Source organism: Saccopteryx bilineata, chromosome 5 (genome assembly GCF_036850765.1).
Source record: "Saccopteryx bilineata isolate mSacBil1 chromosome 5, mSacBil1_pri_phased_curated, whole genome shotgun sequence".
NCBI lineage: Eukaryota > Metazoa > Chordata > Mammalia > Chiroptera > Emballonuridae > Saccopteryx > Saccopteryx bilineata.
In genome coordinates this window covers 36,384,513-36,405,662 of record NC_089494.1, presented here as the reverse complement: position 1 = coordinate 36,405,662, position 21,150 = coordinate 36,384,513, and the positions used below count along the sequence as shown (strand labels likewise).

The window sequence follows — 21,150 nt, the reverse complement described above, 5'->3', positions numbered from 1 at the left end:
TTGACACCAGCGCAAGTGATAATGGGCTGTTACTCGGTGTGTCAAAGCGCTCACTCAAGACTCCTGCGCCAGCCTCTCCTGCCTGTCACAAGTCCCAGTCTGCAGAAGCCTTTCCATTGGAAACACCATGTGGCTTCTGGTTAAGGAAAACCTGTGGCTGGTCACTCCTCTCCCGGGATGGGGGGAGGGGGGTCACAAATAAAACAGGATGATTCCGGCAGGAATGGCGTCTCACTGGGATTGGTCGGCACACACCTGTCCCTGCAGAAATGACCCCTGGCCCATGTGTGGAGAGGAGGAGGGGCACAGGCTGCTGTGGCAGAGGAGCAGTGACAGGGCAGAGGGTCTCGGGACCAAGTAAAGGCTGGCCCGCAGCAATCCTGGGAAGCACTCACGTTCAGTTCAGATTGCAGAAAGCTGGTAATTATAAAAGGAGGGAAAAGCTACAGGATGAGAGGCAGTGCAATTTGAATACAATATAAAAAACAAAATAACTCAAATAAGAGTGAAAGCCATCAGATTTACATATTAAAATATAGGGCCTGAAATGAGATGCATGCAGTCCCCCTTCACAGAACAGGCTGATGACGAGTACACACACGCCTCAAGACTACAAGTCTCCAAAGAAAATACCTTCAGTAACAGAAAAGTTATGTCTGTCATTAGCCCAAGGGACAAAGTCTCAAATAAATAAATAATTGTTAAAAGTTAGCTAAAACAAAGTAACTGTTACATATATAATTATTTGAAATGGAGACTAAATCATCAATATTACCATAAATCTCTGAGAAAACTTGCTAATCATTAGCTATATGAATCACTGAAAGTACTATATAGTATTGTTTTAACTTATTAGCTATCATGTTTTCTATAATTAAAAATAATATTGCCTGACCAGGCGGTGGCGCAGTGGATAGAGTGTCAGGGATAGAGTGTCAGACTGGGATGTGGAGGACCCAGGTTCGAGACCCTGAGGTTGCCAGCTTGAGCACGGGCTCATCTGGTTTGAGCAAGGCTCACCAGCTTGAGCCCAAGTTCGCTGGCTCGAGCAAGGGGTCACTCGGTCTGCTGTAGCCCCCTGATCAAGGCACATATGAGAAATCAATCAATGAACTACTGAGGATCTGCAACGAAGAATTGATGTTTCTCATCTCTCTCCCTTCCTGTTTGTCTGTGCCTATCTGTCCCTCTCCCTGACTCTCTCTGTCTCTGCCACAAAAACGATAATAATAATAATATTGCTTTAACAAGCATTTAATACTACTGATGTATGCTAGTTAAAAAATAAAAGAGTAAGAGTTAATAAAATAACATATGAATATCAAAATTGCATTAAAATACTGTAGATAAGTTATTTAATTTGATGGGAAGATGAATACAGTGGTACCTTGACATACGAGCAGACCAACATATGACTTTTTAAGATACAAGCTGCGACTCGATCTGTATTTTTGTTCGAGATCTGAACAAAATTCCAAGCTACATGTCGGAATCAGGTGGTAGTATTTCAGCAATTTTTAATGACACTTGATTGTCCCATTTCCGTAACATTTTAAAAGGCAGGCAAAAGCAACCTCTTTGGTAGATTTTTATTCAAAAGTCCTGCAAGTGAAAGTGCCGAAAGTGCAGCCAAAAAGGTAAAAACAGGTGAAGATTAAATGAAAAATACGTAATGTTAAGGTTAGGTTAAGTTTAAAGTTAAGAAAGTGCATTTTTTTACAATTAAGTTTTTGTGGTTTCATTTTAAGTAAAAAAAAAGTGGTTTTAGTTTTGTTTAAAGTAAAGAAAATGCAGTTTTCGTTTACATTTAGTGTTAAGAAAGTACAGTTTTAGTTTACGTGTCTACAGTGCCTGCATCCCTTCCTCCCTCCCCCCTCCTCCACCATTCACCTCCGTTAGCCGCACTCGTCTGTCTCCAAGGTAAGAATACAGCACTAAATAACACTTTTTTCTTTTATTTCATATATTTTGTTATGCATTGGTAAAGTATACATGTGTGTTTCTTAATTAAAAAAGTCTTTTTTCACAATTTAGGACGGGTTTGGGGATGTTTCACAGGGCTGGAATGGATTAAATCTATTTCAGTTATTTTAAATGGGAGAAATTTGTTTGATATACAAGTTGACTGACTTACAAGCTCGGTTACAGAATAAACTAAACTCATATCTCAAGGTACCTCTGTACTTCATTCATGAGAAATTGGTTTAAATAAATTAATCCCTCTGCCCACAATAAGACTCTGTTTGCTGGATGGCCAGTGGCCCCTCTCCTCCCTTATGAGTCCCCACACCGGTCTGCTGTGGCCATGCAAACCTTTATGATAGAAACCAGACCTGTGGCACTCACACAGCGGTCTGATCTGGTCCAGCTCTTCTCCTTCTTTTTTTTTTTTTTTTTTTTTACAGGGACAGAGAGAGAGAGTCAGAGAGAGGGATAGACAGGGATGGAGAGAGATGAGAAGCATCAATCATCAGGTTTTTTTCGTTGAGAGACCTTAGTTGTTCATTGATTGCTTTCTCATATGTGCCTTGACCGCGGGCCTTCAGCAGACTGAGTAACCCCTTGCTCAAGCCAGCGACCTTGGGTCCAAGCTGGTGAGCTTTTGCTTAAACCAGATGAGCCCGCCCTCAAGCTGGCGACCTCGGGGTCTCAAACCTGGGTCCTCTGAATCCCAGTCCGACGCTCTATCCACTGCGCCACTGCCTGGTCAGGTGCTCTCTTCTCCTTTTTGACATGATGCTTCATCACACTCTCCAAGGCCTCTGAGGGTGGTGTCCAGACCCAAGACACTTCTTCCTGTCCCCAGCCCTATCTAGCCGCCTGCCAACTTGTAGCATGACCATTGATTGCCACTACTGTAACTGGCCACAGTGTAAAGAGGCAGCTGTCATATGCACAGGCCTGGGCACAGGTGAGTACCTGGGAAGGTTAAAAATAAAACAATTGGATCCAGAAGGGAGTGGGCACCAAGACTTGGCAGCAATCACACTATAATATCTGGCAGAAGAAACTTTTATTTCTATTTTAGTGTGTTTCAGTTATTTCCTTATAGGTGTCCTTATTCTATTATACCAAACTAGGTTATTTTGCTTATGATCTGGTGGATTATGCTTTGTGGGAAAACAAACAAATTTTAAAAATACACAATTTTAAAAACACTACTCTATGTACAAATCTATGAATGGATAATTATCAAATAGAAGACTAATAATTATATTTGACTTTAAGGTACACCATGCAATTTTTGATACAGATTTACCTTGGTAATTATACTTTTCTTAGAGTATTATTAGCTTTCAGTTGGTAATTCTAATATTAAAGTAAACACACACCAAAACACAGTGGGACCACACATGTGTGAGCTGGCAGGAACAAAGTCTACAAAAGCTATGTTTTCCCACAGAGAATAGCATATTGCTCAAAAAAGGGTAAGGATAGGGAGACAGAAATATTTTAAATACTGAGAGAAGGGAGGAGAAACAGTGAAAATGGCAAAGACTGCAGGGTGACGGAAAAGAAGTCCAAAAATGAGAATAAATTAAAACTGCTACTTTGGAGTTCACCACCGCTTCATTTCTTACCACCCTGTTTACAAGCTAATTGCATTATAGAATAACATAACTGAATAGAATATAACAAAACCTAATGACTTTATCTATTAGGCTCTTTAGTCACACAAATATCACTCTTTTACATTATTTTAGGCCCTGGTCATTTAGCCCAGGGAAAAGGGGACTAAAGTAACAGGATTCAGCAGTGAAGCTATCTCCTGTCAGATGCTTCAGGAAGGAGGATAAAAAGGAGTCACGATTCAAAGATGACATTACATTCAAATTTTCCAGGATACAAATACCTACTGACAAGGTGTCCCCCAAGAGAAAACATTTACATTCCTCCTGCTCTACACAGTCCCAGATTCCCTTTGAGGCTTCTCCACAAGTGAAATCACAGCAGGAGAGAAGATATTAGCAAGTATTTTGAAGAAGGAATGGAAGGGAAAAGAGCCTGTGTTTCAAACAACTGTAAAACTAAGACGTGCTAAGTAAGATGGCTTCACTGTAGCCAAGCTGCATTTGTACTTAGGTAACTTGATATTTAGAACTCTGTAGAAGGAGAAGATTGAACAGAAGACACAAAGTATTTGTCAGCTGATTAAAAAAACCAGCTGCTTATCTGATTACAAAGCCATCAGTGGGCATTTAAATTTTCATTTGTCATTAATAAAGGCTATTGCATTTTTTTAAATCCACAATTTCAACCAGGACATTTTGAAGGAAAGTTTCATTATATTGTCAGAATATATAAAAATATACACAGTCAATGCTTTGGAAAAAAATGGAAAGAGGCAATGTATTACAAAATACAAAATACATTGTCCACAAAAAGGAAATTAACCCCTTTTCTTTGCCAGGGAATAGGATTTTGTTGATCAAAATACATGATTATCAGAGGACCTTTTCTTCTTATACATAAGAAATTTAAAATATTAAGGAAACAATACTGGTAATTCTCATCAAGTATTTCAAAATGAGGGGCTTTTTGGTTGAAAGCTACGGAATACAAAAGAAATTAACATCTATCTGGCTTCTACATTGTAAAATAATAACAATAGTAACTACAATAGTAACTAATGTGTACCTAGCCCTTACCCTGTATAGTATAGTTGTTTCATTGAATATTTCTAATAATCCTAAGAGAGAGGTATTATTGTTACCCCTATTTTATGATGACGAAACTCAGGCAGAGAATCACAGAGCTGGGAAGTAGTAACACCAAGATTAAAAGACCAGCAGTGCAGTCAGATTCTGAAGCCCACAAAACCTAACCAACCACTACACTCTGCTATCTTGTCCTTAGTGAGAACAAGATTCTAGAAGATACAGAATTGGAGTCCTGAGCCCTTGTTACACTGCATTAGACAGCTCTCAGCTGATCTGAGAGATGAACTATGCCACAATAATCACTGTTCCCCATGAGCAATTCTCAACAGTGCCTAAGAGAACAGAAAATAAACAAATCAACATGCTTTTAACCATTTATTTTTGTTATGTTGGAAATTAAATATTAAAAGAAAAAAAACTAATGTACAACTAACTGTCACACATTATCTGTGACTTACTTTCAAACCTTAGCCTCTACATCCTCACAATCTTTTACAATACTACATATTTATTCTTTGATTTGGTTTAAGAAATTCTAACATTTAAATTGGATAACCATTTTCAACCAACTTTTTGTTACACACAATAGAAAATATACCTAAGAAGAAAACATTACATAAAACATCGAATACAAGTCCTCGTTACATAGAATAGCCCTTTCTGTGTTTCTGAATTTATCAGGCTGGAACCTGAGGCAAAATAGACCAAGAGCTGCCTTACTGGGCTCTGCTTTTCAATATGACCCTCAAAAATCCTGGTCTTTACTACTGTTCCTACCCATCCATCACAAATCAGCTGTCATGGATCACCAAGGGGACCAGCTAAGTGATTCTGGCAAATTCGGGTGAAAAATCTATCAGGGTCCAGCAAAACCGCTGGTAATCAAACCATTATCAATTGTCTCTCACTCAGATGACCACACTTTTATTTTCCCAGAATCCCTAGTACTACAAACAGAACTATTTTCGTTCTACACATTTCAAAGCCTTTTTAAAATTCAGGACAAGCAAATGACTGTGGCAGCTTGGGGACACAGGTCCTTTGAGAAGTGCTTAAACTCACAACATCCAAATTTTGAGCTTTAGCCTTCCACCACCACAGAGACCTACAACACACTCTGTTTTTAGTCCAGTGGGAAGAAAAAAGAATTCCTGCTCAGTCTTACTCTGAATAAATTACCCTCCAGAAGAAGTCAACACATACCTTCCAAGAAACTATTAAATGCACTTAAGAGAGAATTTTCTAAATGCTACCTCCCTAGCGCCCTGAAAATGTCCATTCTCCCCACAGGATAAAACAACTTTCTTCTGAAAAGTAAGTGCATGCTAAAGATGTTCTATTAGAAAGATACATCTGCATTCCATGACTTCAGAAGTTCAAGTAGGGCTTTGCATGACAGTGTGCTTTCAAAACACTGCTAGTGTGGGTTGTAAATCAGCTCAGGTGCCCACGGGAAAGCCGTGCCACCTGGGCACGGCTGCTGCCATATTGTGCCACACTCAGCTGCTCCATCCCGCGAACGACACTTGTAATGCAAACACTGCCATATATCTTGATTTGTCAGAGAACAAATCAGTTTTATCTGTTCATTTTGTGGTTTAGTGTCATAGGTATTTTAGAAAACATAATTTATAATTCCACATGTAATGATATATGAAATTAAATCATCCCACTTTTCCAGAAGCATAAAAATATTTTAGATTAAGTAGAATGCACTCGTGATGTCTTTGAAGTTCTCTTTCCCCAATGTACTGCCAGAAGAAAAATAAATAAATAAAAGAAAAAGATGAGAAAATATGTAACATTTTAATGAGCCAGTCCAGTTATATTAGGTCAGGTCTTGTAGAAGCTTTAATTAACCCACTATGACAATAATACCTAATCATGCCATAAGGAAGCAAGGGATGTAGTGGGAAGTTATTGCTTCAAGAACCAGAATAACTGGGTATAAACATTTGAATCCTGGCTCCATCATTTACTTACTGGGCGTCCTTGGGTAATTCCTTTAACCTCCCTGTGCCTCGGTTTCCTCAGTTGTAAAATGCAAATAATTGTACCCATGCCACACATGTTTTTTGAGCAATAAATGAGTTAACATATGTGACACAGAAAAGTGTCTGGCACAAGGAAAGCTCTGTGCTCACCAGCATTATAATTGGTAATAATAAACACACAACTCTTTTTTTAAGGATACAAGAAAACATAACAAGGCTATGTCTTATTCACTAATATTGAGGCATTTCAATAGGAGATAAGGGGAAAATATCCTATTAATGAGTTTTAACCCCCCAATTTATAACAGAGTTGGGTCTATTCTTTTTAATTTGCCAGGTTAAATTAATATCTGCCTAGAGATTAAAACAAATTCAGAATCTTATCATTAATCACAAAGGAACATTTCCTCTTAGTAAGAAAGAAAAGCAATTGTTGATCTTAATTCCATTAAACTGCAAATGGGTACATTTTAATATCCACTAGCAGGCGTCCCAAAACTACAGACCCGCTGAGACCATTTATCCGGCCCCCCCACAACACTTCTGGAAGGGGCACCTCTTTCATTGGTGGTCAGTGAGAGGAGCACTGTATGTGGCGGCCCTCCAATGGTCTGAGGGACAGTGAACTGGCCCCCTGTGTAAAAAGTTTGGGGACCCCTGCACTAGAGTTTACAAATAAAAAAGGAACATAGTAGCAAAAGTAACCTAACACATATGTTACATAAGATATTTCTGATTTGTATACTTGATAAAACACTGGTTTCATAATTTAAACTCTTCTTTCATTATAAATTGATATTTTTGGCCCTAGCAGGTTGGCTCAGCTGTAGAGTGCTGGCTGGGCATGTGGAAGTCCCGGGTTCAATTCTCAGTCAGGGCACACAGGAGAAGTAAACATCTGCTTCCCTACCTCTCCTCCTCCCCTTTCTCTCTCTCTCCCTCTCTCCCACAGCCATGGTTCATTTGAGCAAGTTGGCCCCAGGCACACGAGGCCTCAGGTGCTAAAATAGTTCAGTTGCCAAGCAATGGAGCAACAGCCCCAGGACAGGGGGCTTACCAGGTACATCCTGGTTGGGGTCCATGGGGGAGACTGTCCCTTTGCCTCCCTGCCTCTCACTTAATAATAAAAAAAAGAAAGAAAGAAAAGAAAAAAGGGGGGGAAGTATCATAAATTGATATTTTTGATTACATGAGTACATTTTAATAGATAATCTGAGTTACATAAATACTGATCAATCCTTGCTATGTCTATTATGAAACCCACCTAAATATTTATTGAAATATTTATTGAAAGCAAATACTTCTCTGTATCCAAAGGCCACCAACTTAACCACATGGGAAAAGAATGATCCCTGCCTCAAAGAGCAAACTTCAGTTTGAGTTGAAGGACTCCAGAAAGCAGACAGAAGGAGACAACAGGAATGGTGGCAATGGCACTACTGAGAAAGGGTGCAGGAAAAGTAGCCAAATACATCTGAATTCTAACTAGGTCCATCTCCTACCTAGTAAGCTATTGGGTCAATCTGAGAACTCTAAAATACAGAAAGGAGAGAGATGCTCATCTCTTTCCATGCCCAGAGTTACTCAAGGTCAGGACTCAAACCACCAAAAGGAATTACAATCCATGACTCCTTCAAGCAGGGAGCTTCCACGATTTGTTTGACGAATTCCCTACCCAATAGTGGGCTGCCCTCAATCAATTTAAACACAGGGGAAAAAACCTTCCCTAAGAGTTTCCCCAATGACTGTTTCATAAAAATCTCCATCCTATTGCACATAGCAAAAACCAGAGGCTAAAATATAGACAAACTGTCATCAGTTATTAATTCCTGGGACATCTTTAACACAGGACTGTCATTGTGAAACTAGTAAGCACTCAGTAACTAACCCACACAATGCTGTGTACGCTTTTTTATAAAGAAGAAAGACCAAAATGTGGGTAAGAACAAAACTATTATAAAAACAAAATATGAAAGCAATTAACTAAAGTTTCCTGAATGACACAATGTCTTTTTACTCTTTTCCCACATTAAAAAAACTTACTCTTTACCATAAGGCAGAGTAAGAAAGAAAGCAGGTCAATGCTAAATTTAAAATGATGATAATATTTGGCCTTTCACCTGCAATAAACCAAGTTTTAAAAATAAATTTTCATATAAATGTTGGAGTAAGTCACTCTGCTTTTGCAGCATGGGCTAGGTACAGCAGCTATATTCACCTCCTAAAATATATACTAATTCCTCCTAAATCTTTCTAAATAGAAATCCAATGTTTCACATTTGATTTGAACACAAAAAGCTACACTGTTATGTAGTACTAGAAATGATAATAAAGAATATGTAAATTACACATTATATGTCAAGTGAAAAATCAAAATACTGGATATACAGGACCTCAACCATGTAAAAGAAGACCAGGAACTATAACCAAAGAAGAATGTCCAACAATGTCAGCTGCTGTTTTTTCCCAGGTATTCTGCCCACGGGGTGCTTTTATCTTCTTTCCACTTGTTCTGCTTTTTTAGTTTTCTATAACTAGCAAGCATTAGTTTTTATTAGAAATAGAGTTCTTCAGTTTATAAGTTTGTAAGGAGCTTAGATGTACAAAAAGGGGGTCTAATAGACTAAGTTCTCATAAAATGCCATCTTGAGACAGCAAGTTCAATTTTGTTGTTTTTAACTCAACACAAGCTCCCCACTCCATTTAAAAATACATATGTTCAGTTACCAATTCTAAAATGTCAACCTTTGGTTTATGCCTATAAAATATAGTTACTATTAGTTTGAACTGTAGACAATCTAGATTCTAGAGATATAATGCCACTAATGGAATATCGTTAAGCAAACAGTCTCTGGAGCCAGTTTTGGGTGTCAAAAAGCTATTTAGCTCTCTGGGTCTCAGTTTATACATTGGTAAAATGTGGACAATAGTATTGTGTACCTCATGGAGTTATGATAAGGCTTTGAATGTTATACACCTAGAACTGTGCCTGCTATATAAGATGCACTAAATATTAGTGCTTAATATTAATTTTATTAAATATAGTCATAACATGTCTAATATGTAAAATTTCAGTGTCCTTTAAGAAATCTAAACCATGGCTTAATAGAAGCTGATTCAGACACTGTTACCTTTATCCTATTCCAAAAATGAGTTAGTATACATAGGTAAATTTTTCAGAAAACTGAAGCTTAACTTTTTAAGTGCCTACACCATGTATTTTTAATCCTTAGAACCTGAAACCTTCCATTTTGCTCTGATTAAGCAGCTACTTTATAGAAGCCTAAATTTGCCAAATTTAGACAAGATGGAAAGAACAGTTTCAGGTCCTACCTAACATCTTATATATTTATGATGTATTTTCTATATCCCCTACCAGAATGCAAGTATCTTGAGGGCAGTGGCATTATATATTTGGTCCTTTGCTGTGTTCCCAACATCTAGAACTATGCCTGACATATACTAGGCACTCAATAAATATTTGTTAAATGAGTAAGTAAAATGATTTTGTGTAAAAGAGCCAGAATAAAGATGTAATCCTAAAAATTTTCCTTGTACTTTTCCTCTCCATAAAATGGGAACAATAGAACTGAATCACATTTCTTCTAATGGTGCTCAAATGGCTAAATATAGAGCCTTCTTTCCAAATAATTTTGATCTATCTTCCATTGCAGAGCATCTCAAGCAGGCCCCCTTTCAAGGGAATCCTCCCCACCATCCCAAAAAATCACTGTATTCAAAATAATAAAACAGGACATTTAAAATTGTTCTTTATTACTGTGGCTCTGGAACATATATTTTAAAAAACAACAACAACAAAACCCCCACCATCTGAAGTTGGTAAAACTAGTCAGAGCTCTCATCTCAAACAGACTGCCGTCTTAACTCCTCCAGGAAGTTGGGCCGCGCTTTTATCTGGGAGATGATTAGGCCTTGTACAGCCACGTCATTGAAAGCAGAGGTTTGACTGTGCTTTGAGCTTTCCCGCTTCTCATTCTTTGATTTACAAAATCGACAGAAAGAATATGTCTAACGTATTTCTCTGCTGGGTGTGAGCTGGGAGCTGTGCGGATCCTTGGGTGTCTGTGTATGTGTGAGTGTGTGTGTGTGTATTTGCATATAGCCTGCAGCAATCTTTTCCAAGGAGAGTAACAAGCTTGTAAAACAGTGGGGCAGATTTGCTGTTCTGTCCAGGATGATAGATATTTATTTCTCCAAACCAAAAGGAGGCAGACAGATAGGGGGAAACCTTTGTGTTTTTCTTTTCTCATTGACAACACAAATAATTTTCCTAACTACTGCTTTTGAGCAAGCAAATCGTATGCACTCTACAGCCCTAAGACTCTTTAGGGCTCTCAAAGCTGCCATCAAAAAAACAAAAACAAAACATTGTATTTCAAAGCACTAGGTTTTAGATTCTCACCATAATCATGTGAAATCTATCCTCATGAAACCAAACCAAGGTGCCCATGAGTGACCAGATGTCCAGCTGAATCTAGCTTTTCACCCCCCCCCCCATAATCTCCCATAACCACCACTGACTTGGTCTGTGTCACACACTGATAGAAGAGGTCCCTGACACCTCAGGGTTCCCCTTTGTGAACCACGCTACCTAAATAAGTAACAAACCCCTCTCTTACTGATGTGATGCAGATGAATGAATTATTTTGGCATTGAGATGCTGTAAGAATTTTAAAACACAATAATATTGTATCTGAGAAAATTTGGACAAGGTAAAAAATGCAAAATGCACACTAAAATAAAAAGAGAAATAACTACAATTATGAAATTTCACAGTTTTGTGAAAAAAATGGTAAGTCAAATTATAAGATTTAGATGACAGAATTCTAATCCACATTTCTTTAAAAAAGGAAGTCGGCAATTTTTAAAAAGCATTTTAATATTACAAAATGCTCTCTGGCCAAGAATTTCTTTACTGTCTATAAGGAATGTCAAAACAGGCTTTATTTAGAGTTGGAATATGATGGCATCGCAACAAGACTGAGAGTTATATCAATGGAGTGCTTTAAATTTAAAGAATATATTACAAAGGTAACAGCACTCACTATTGTAACATTTATAAGTATTTTTTTATTTAGACAATTAAATTTAACAGGGTAATATATATATATTTTCTTCCTTTTGTATTTTTCCCAAGTGAGAAGCAGGGAAGCCGACAGACTCCTGCATGCACCCAACCAGGATCTACTCGGCATGCCCACTAGGGGGCGATGCTCAGCCCCTCTGGGGTGTTGCTCTGCCGCAGTTGGAGCCATTCTAGCATCTGAGGTGGAAGCCACAGAGCCATCCTCAGTGCCAGGGCCAACTTTGTTCCAATGGAGCCTTGGCTGCAGGAGGGAAAGAGAGAGCTAGAGAAAAAGGAAAGGGGGAAGGGTGGAGAGACAGATGGGCGCTTCTCCTGTGTGCCCTGGCCAGGAATTGAACCTGGGACTTCCACATGCTGGGCCAACGCTCTACAGCTGAGCCAACTGGCCAGGGCCTCTGTAAGTGTTTTAATGAATGTGCTTTTTACCAAATGAGTTCCTTGAACAGAATCTGTACTACATCTTCTTGAAATACTTGAAGTATTTGACTCTACCTTGCTTTTAAAATCTATACAGTAGTGAAAGGCAGTTATACTTTAGAAGGGGATGGGATAAAAAAAATAATCACAATATAAATTGTATCAGAGTATCACCAATTTTAGCTTATAGATTTCCTACTCATAACTCCTCAAAGCTATATATTTTTAATGAGACATAATTTAAATATTAAATAAAAGTCCTGTATCACTGTCACTCTATTTAACCTGGATCATTTTACATGAATGACAAAATGTCGAACTTAAATGATCTATCCTCTCCAAATCATAGGCATTAATGCCTAACCTCCCAGAAGGATTTTAAGCAGTTTAAAAACTACACCAAAGCTAATTATCACTATGGCCATTTGCCCCACACAAAACAGTTAACTGAAAACATTGCTTGACACTTCCCTCATCATGAAAGAAATAATTAGCTAGATATGTTTAATGAATTATTTCCAATGATGTAATTTTTTTTAATGGGCAAGTAGAAATCACAGGGCCAGAGGTAAACGTGAGATCGGATTAATTTCTTTTTCACTGCCCATAGCAGCTTCTATCAAATGCTTCCCACTTGACTACAATGAATCCAGCAAAGCAAGTCAGATAAGGTCTTCACCCTCTGTGAAGTTACACACAGACAAAAATTTCATCGGCTGACTTTCATGCAAGCCATAATTACATACCTATATATGTGTTCAGAATAACACATATTTATGACAAATAAATATAAGAAATACAGAACTATAAAGATCTATAATATTAGGCATGTATTAGACAAGAAAGAAAGATAAGGAGCAGGGTTTCAGGTTTTGCTATCTGTGAATGAACAAACAGATGTGCTCACACATATCTATGAGTATCCAATTCTATGTAGTAAAGGAGCGAAGAGTTTAGGAGGCTTGTTAGAGTTTTGTGTCGACCAAGCCAGTGTTTCACATTTTGGCCCATCCAGCTCTAACGAGGGTTGTAACATGGCTAACAGCAATTCTGGATATTTTTTTTTAGCACTCTTTTGAGAGCCACAGAATTTTTTAAAAAGCAGCTTGTTTGTTAAAAGTTTGCTCCTATGCCTGAAATTTCTAAATATGCACCTTTTTTCAACATTGCCCTTATAAAGAAAAAAACTGCCAAGAATATCCCAAACATAAGCGTTTAATTAAAGAAGGAAAAGTAGAAAAAAATAAGAGAGAAAGAGCCAAACAAAGAAACCAAAGAAGCAAGACAAGATGAGAGATAGTTTTAAACACTTTCAATAGGGAGAATGTCAAGCTTTCAGAGCATGAAAAACTCGACTCCAGACAACATATGACTTAACCATCCTCCCTCAAAAAAGGTGTGATTTTCTGAATTCCTTTCCAAGGTTATGACAGAGCTTACTAATTGTTTATTTGAAACCATAGTATTTGCAGCATTTATAGGATTAGAATTGCCACTAAGCTTAGCAAAACAAAAATAATTCTGCATGAATTTGTAGCAAACGTAAGTTAAAAAAAAAAAAGCTTTATTTTTAATTTAAGAGCATGGGAAACCCAGAGATTCAAAGACATAACAGACACATCAATACGTAGATTTGTATGGCTCCTGATGTGAATAAACAAACACACACACACAAAAAAAAACTGTAAAACAATTGGGAAAATTTGAACTTTGGATACTTCATGATTTTAAGGAATTACGATACCTTTTATTTTAGGAAACATGATGGTGCTGTGGTTATGTTTTTAAAATAAGCTTTATCTTTGAGAGACTTTTAGTAAAATATCTGTAGCTAAAATATGAGGTCTAGAATGAGCTTTAAAATAATTCAGTAGAAGAGGTAAGAACTGGGGGGAGGCAGCAATGAAACAAGACTGACATGAATTGTTAACAGGTCAGGAGCACTTGATACACTAGTCTTTCTTTTTTGTATAGTTACATGTTTCCATAATAAAACATTTTAGAGAATTCATTTAAGAACAGAGCATTTCTGGCCTGACCTGTGGTGGCACAGTGGATAAAGCATCGACCTGGAAATGCTGAGGTCGTTGGTTTGAAACCCTGGGCTTGCCTGGTCAAGGCACATATGGAAGTTGATGCTTCCAGCTCCTCCCCCCTTCTCTCTCTCTCTGTCTCTCTCTCTCTCTCTCTCTCTCCCTCCTTCTCCTCTCTAAAATGAATAAATTTTAAAAAATTAAAAAAAAAAAACAGAGCATTTCAAGTGAACAATTTAAAATGAAAGTGTACTTATTTCTAGTGGTAAAATTTACTTTAAATATAGCTCCTATGTAAAGTTCTTCCCAATAAAATGTTGTAAAAAGCTAGTCCACTGGAAATTTTATAATAATAAATTAATAATATATGAAATAATTAAAAAATAAACAAAAAATTAAGGCATTCCTTTTTTTATAACTATCTTTACTATTTTGGTTTTCAATCTTATTCTGTTTGTTTATTCTTATCATTGTTTCTATGAAATAGAAACTATTTTCCCTACATACAATGCCTTCAAACAGATAAGGTCAAGATAAACATTGACAAAATATCTCTTAGTTTGATCAGAAAAAGCTGGATCCCAGCAATCATATAAGTACCTTTTGAATAGCTACCTCTTACCATTCTAAAAGTTATTATTGGAGTATTTTACACCATAAGCATAGTTAAAACATCACTCAATATGAAATGATAACATGGAATAATCTGAAGATGAGAATAGCTGAACAAAAAGGAATCAAACTGTATTTCATTTATGATAAAAATAGCTAATTCATGAGTGGGAGCCAACTTCATAGCGATGCCAAGAAAAAATATTCTTCATAGATAAAGTTTAGTAAACTGTTTCCATTCAGTCAACAAACATTTATTATATTCTATTCTCTGAATCTCAGTATTGACACTTCTGAGCTCAGAGGGTGAAAATCCAACTAATAATCTACACACTAAACTCTTCATGTGTAACTAAACTACCAATGGTAAGCTCCGTGAACACAAGGGTTTTTTTTCATCCTCAGAATCTAGAATAGTGATTGGCACATGGTAGACACTTAATACTGCTGAATTAATTATTTTGAAGATCAGAATTACTAAGCAATATGCTTTATTTTCTTATCAGAAATCATTTTGTCCTCCTAAGCAAGAATTGTATTTTGAGTTACTCAACCTTCAACAGATAATTCTGCGAGGTTTGCTTTTTTTGTTTACTTATTTGTCTCACTTTGAAAAAGATTTATCTCTACAGATTTCATCATGGAAATGAAATATGTATAATTTATCATTATCAAATAAATATAATCATGGATTTAGGAAGCACCCAATTCACAAAGTCCTAACTTGTGCTTGCTTTGGCAACACATATACAACAAGTCCCGCCTTTGAGGACTTTTTATGTCAAAAAGCAAAACACAGCATTAGATAGGAACTGACGGCTACTCCTACTCTCATACTCCTGGTGATCAGGCCTATCACAGGACAGCCTGTAGTGAAAGACCCCAACTCTGGAATGAATCACTAGCCTTCAGATCTCAGCTCTTCCAGCCACTGGCCCGTACCACTGGGAAAATTACTTGTCCCTCTTTATTTGCCTCAGTTTCCTTACCTGTTGAATGGGAAACATAATTTACTTCAAAGAGCTGTGGTAAGAATTAAATGACTTAGGAAATCTGTAGAATAGAGCCTAACGTGTGGTAATTGCTCAATTAATGTTATCTAACACTGTTAAGACTCTAAAAATATCTTGGTTTATACATGATAGGAGCTCATTAATGACCTAGTGACTCTTTTTTTAAAAAAAATCTTAAACTGAAAACACAAAGAGATGCATCTGTACCATGAACAAGTTTTCACATTTACATATAAATTAGGGGAAAAGTGAACTGATTTATCAAAACGGGACGAAGATAGAAATAACTTCCTGGTTTTTCTGAAAACAACTATGAGAAGAAGTAGAATTTTATACTTATATAATGTGTTTTCATTAGAAAAAGAAGAAACTCTCACTTACTCCCTTCATCCACCCTGTTGGCATAATATATTCCGTGTCTTTCTTTCTATGCATAGGTGAGAAATATCAAATAATTATGACTGTATTGGGTACCCTGCTTGATTCACATAGCATTACATTACATGAGTTTTTCTGTGTTTCTTTTTAAAAAATATTTTAAATAACTACATAAATTTAATTATTTCAGCATAAATAAGAAATGGTGGTGATTAGTATACCTCTTCTTAAACACGTAAGTTTTATATACTCATAACCCCCAAAATAAGCAGCCTAAAAAGATTCTTGCTTGTTTTTTGTTTGGCATATTCATTTTTAAAACAAAACTTGCTGATCAAAAATAAATTTTTAAAGTTATTTAAAGTTTTACAGAAAGCATGGGAGAGATAAGGTGCCCACTTACAAATTAAGTCAAATGTGCAGTGAGGAATTGCATACTCATCACCACCCCTCCCAAAATCCGCCCCCCACGTTGGCAAGTACGAATAGCTACTTAATCAGTAGCACAAATAATGTTTTTGACAATGTAAAGAGGTCCATGGCTATCACCAAAACCCTTATGGAGCAGAACTGCAAGGATAAAAAGAAAAGAAGAAAGAAGAAAGGGAGTGATGAGTTTAAGCTGAGAAGGGTGGTAGGGGTTATTCAGGGCAGCAACCTAGGTTCACACTCTTCTTCCAAGAGACTAGAAGACTTTTGATTCAGAGACATGGACTCATAGTCAACTGTATAATATAAAATGTTCATTAGACCTTAGCCTACCTGTGCTGGAAAAAGCAAAGAGCCTGCCATCTTTCAGCTTTTTGCATATGCAAAATATCAGATCAGATGAATCCTGTATCTCATATCCTTGAGAATCACAGAATAAACGGTATGTGTCCTGGGAAATGCAGGGTTTGGGTAAATTAGAAGCCTAGTGCCCATGATTTATGACAGTATCTTGTGCCTTTATCTCTCTTGGGTCCCAATATCTGGTTTGAAATAAAGAAGATTACTATTCAAAAAGGGGGGAGGGGTGGGAATTGGAAATCCCTGAATTCTATTTTAGTGGAATTTCTTTCATCCTTTAGAAGCATATATTCTTTATTAATAAAATATCTTCAGCTTATCTCTAGAGAGTGCCATCTCAGAAAAAGAAATTGACTATCCCACACTCACAAGGACAAGGGTCCATGGCTGTTTTATTGGCACTTGAGTATCACTGCAAAATAATGACACTGCTAATAGTATATATATCTTTTTAAAGGCAACCTGAATATCATCCCAATTCAGTTACTGAATCTCTTTTCTGGTCATGTAAAATGAAAAATCAGGTTTCAAGTGCCTTGATTTTTAAAATAGCCTCCAGCAACCTGCTATCCTGGCAGCGTAGCTTTGCCCATAGGAAGACAAGAATCAGGTATACTCAGTTTCTATGCTGCAAACGGATTTGCCAATGACTTCCCTACCTTAGGCCAATTACCTAATACTAACAAGCAAAATCAACAGAAAACTAGAGACATGAAACCCCAGACCTCGAATATATAGTCATATTCTGTTCTACTGCCTTTTCTAGCTTACTCACATTCTGCTGTTTGTCCAGCACATGAGCCACCTGTCTCATCATGCATTCTGTTTGTTCTGTAACAAACATGCAGCAAACTACATACATTTAACAACCTAAATGACAACAAAGATCTAATACATTCATTTGAAAGTAAATAATTCTAAGTTTTTCTATTTACTCAGAGATCAGTAGCCGAATTTAAAACAAAATAAACCAACTGTGATTTTTGTTTCCCTCTGTGAGATGACAGTAGAGGACCTAGTGATAAGACCTTTGCTTACCTACAAAATAAAGTATATCTGTGATCTAGAGTGCCTTCAGAATGTTGATTCAACTTCTTGAAAGTATAATTTTTCGTGTTTTTAACCACAGTTTTCAAAAATTTTGGGGCAGCAAATATCCACTTTTGACTTATCCCCTGTCTAACCCTCCACTGTAGACAATATTTCCTGCTAGTGCATCTCACCTGGGTGTGCAGAACTCTCAGTCCACATCACTGAATGGAACAGTGTGGCTCCCTACTGAAAATTTCCTGAGCGCCCCTTCCCTGAGCCTGTGCCAAGAATCAAATCTTGGCCACTTAGTGCTCTGTGCTCCACATGTGAGATCACGGCGCATTGAGCAGCCGTGCTAACTGAGATGGATAGCCCTGTCAAACAGGAAGCTGGCACACCAGGATGCAAGCAGTGGGATACAATGACCTTTACATTCAGAGAAAAATATCCCTAAAATGGCATGAAAAGTTTATGGGGGGAAAGGAGGGGGATTCTTTTATTTCATTTAGGCACATAGCATGAAATAAAAGCGATGGTGCCAGTATGCAATTTGCTCAATCCCTCACACTAGAAGGAAAGTCCTCAAAGAAAGGAAATGAATCATCCTTTATTGCCCTGCTCTGAAAGCACTGGGCTCTACAATTCAGCTGCATACGGCACCGGACAGGCCGTGTGCCCCAGGTCAGGATGCACTTGGACTCACAATAATCTATAGAGTACTACCTGCCCTGGAAAACTATTCTTGGCCCCCTGGTTTCAGAGGGGTTGCCTTCTTGGTAGGACGCTAAGATAGAATTTAAATAGTTAATTACAGCATTTTTAAAAATAGTGATCTGCTTACAGAATTAGAATCAAGAGCTTGATCATTTAAATCTCATGTCTTTGGTCATCCTATTTGCATCTTTGCTTAAGGAGCTTAATCTCTCATAGTTTTCTTATTTGAATAAACAGATGTTATGACTGATAGTTCTTAGGAATTATATGAATAGGAACTCATAAAAGAAAAGTAGCAAAGATCCTTGGCACATACACAAATGCTAAAATGGTCACTTTTAGGAATATACACAGGAAATTAATGTATACAACAAAACCTGGAAGTCACGTTTCTCTCCTCTAGTTATAACTATTATTATAAGCTATATAATTCAATCATTTCAGCTGAAAAACAAGAATAATCACTCTATTGGGTCAAATTTTTTTTTTCCATTCTCCAAGGTTTGGGGGGTATTATTGCTGTTATTTGTTTGTCAATTCTTTGGCAGAAAGAACAATGGGCTATGCTTCCAAATGCAGCAGCGCAAGCTCACAATGGGCTTCCCAGTGTGGTACAATACATGCTGAAATAACGATGCAAGTTTAATATTCAATTAAATAGGTGTGATGGATTGATCACAAAGACACTGAGGATTTTTTTAATGAATGGACTACATCAAAACTACAGAGTAGTTTTCAAAGATACAAAAGTACAGTAAGATGAATCCACTTTTCTTTCTATTTAATTAAAAGCTGATTGTAAAGCACAGAAGCTGCAGTAAATATATTTTAATAGCTGAATGCTCCTAAATTATGCATTAAAGTTGGTGTATCAGGAGTCAAACATATCAGCACTGGCTCAAAGAATACCAGTTTGGGGACTTAGAAAAAATAACAGTTATCAATGCAAAACAACCCTGTGATAATCACTTTAAAATGCAAGGTGATTTTGGTGGCTCTAGAGGTGCTGGGCAAATGTTTCCTAAAGCAGCCAGGAAACAGGACTCTGTTGTTTGGGAAAGATGCTAAATTTGACCATTCTCCTTCAACCCTTGTTTGGAGAATTATTTCAGGGAACACATTCTTCCTCAGACGATGACAGACAGAAGGCGCAAGGAGAAGAGGAAAGGCGCTGTGGTACCTTGTGCCTGAGCTGCGGAGCTGTGGGAGTAGCCCAGGGCCAGGAGCGCGGTCTCCACCAGCTGGCTAAAAAGCACGTCTTTTCGAACCAGGACAAACTCAGCGTGTTCTTCCCTGTTGTCATATTCAAGAGAGCCGTCCAACTGCTCCACCACACAGAAGACAGGAATCATCAAACCTGGAGGGACAAAATTCAAAAGCAAAATACAAACATTACAAAGCAAATCTCAGTCACCATGATGAGAAGGGAAGAGACAGTTATAAAAGTCACTCATCTGTGATCAACAGTGGTTTAGATTAAACAAGCCTCTTAGTCAGATGGGCCTAACGGGAAAGCTGTGGATATTCCCCCTCCATTATTCCTATCAGACTGCAGCAGAGTTGCCCTGGGCCATGGCAGAAGCCCTCAGATTCCAGTCATTAAAACGTCTAGTGCACCAGTCAGAGGTGTCCTGACCGAGAGACCTCGAGTTAACAGCTGGCACATAGGTGAGGTCAAGGCCACCTTCTAGACATTTGTGCCCTTTATGTCTATGGCTTCATCATTAACTATTAATCAGAACTAGTATTTTCAGATCAGATCTGTTTTTGTCTGGAAATGTAAATTACCTGGTAGGATGACAGATTTGACTTCAGGGCTTAAGCTTATTATGTGATTATGTACAAGAAAGTCAATGGGCATTTAAAGAAATTTCTCTTATACCTTTTACTCTTCTAAATCCTGGTAAATGGGTCATAAATTAGTCTGCAAATAACCTGTTCATGAAAGTCCTAACTGATGCTTAACTTATGTCTAAATATATATCAAAATACAAAACTTTGTCTTTTTCAAAATTATTTTACACATTAGCACTCTTAACACTGGAAAGAGTTGATCTCTTCTTGTGTTTTCAGAGAAGAGAAGTAAACTACCCTGAAGAATAAAGCAAATTAGTCTAGTTGAAAATCTGTTGAAATCTGTTGTCACTGAAATATTTCTCTGCTTTGTATCAAAGTGTGAAAAGCTAAAAAATGTTTAATTTGCCAAAGATTTTTTTATAAACTGTTTTTTAATTTTTTTTAGAAAAAAAAGTCATACAGGCATTTAAATCTAAACATAGCCAAGGCATAGAAGATCAAAGTTTTACCAACATAGACGTAATAAACATGGACTCTGTACTATGCAATTCATACCAATTAGTATGTTATGGAATAATGATCTGTTCTGGTTCTTCTCTTTGT

General features: G+C 37.3%; 1 protein-coding gene across 4 annotated transcripts in view; it reads right to left on the bottom strand.

The window, feature by feature from the left end:
* SATB2 (SATB homeobox 2) overlaps nt 1-21,150 on the bottom strand; it is a 203,236-nt gene that overhangs the window by 157,199 nt on the left and 24,887 nt on the right. For all 4 annotated transcript variants that reach the window (XM_066281183.1, XM_066281181.1, XM_066281184.1 and 1 more), the window contains one exon: nt 19,931-20,107. In XM_066281183.1, coding sequence (XP_066137280.1) covers nt 19,931-20,102 — 172 coding nt within the window. In that variant the 5' untranslated portion in view covers nt 20,103-20,107. The remainder of the gene's footprint in view (nt 1-19,930; nt 20,108-21,150) is intronic.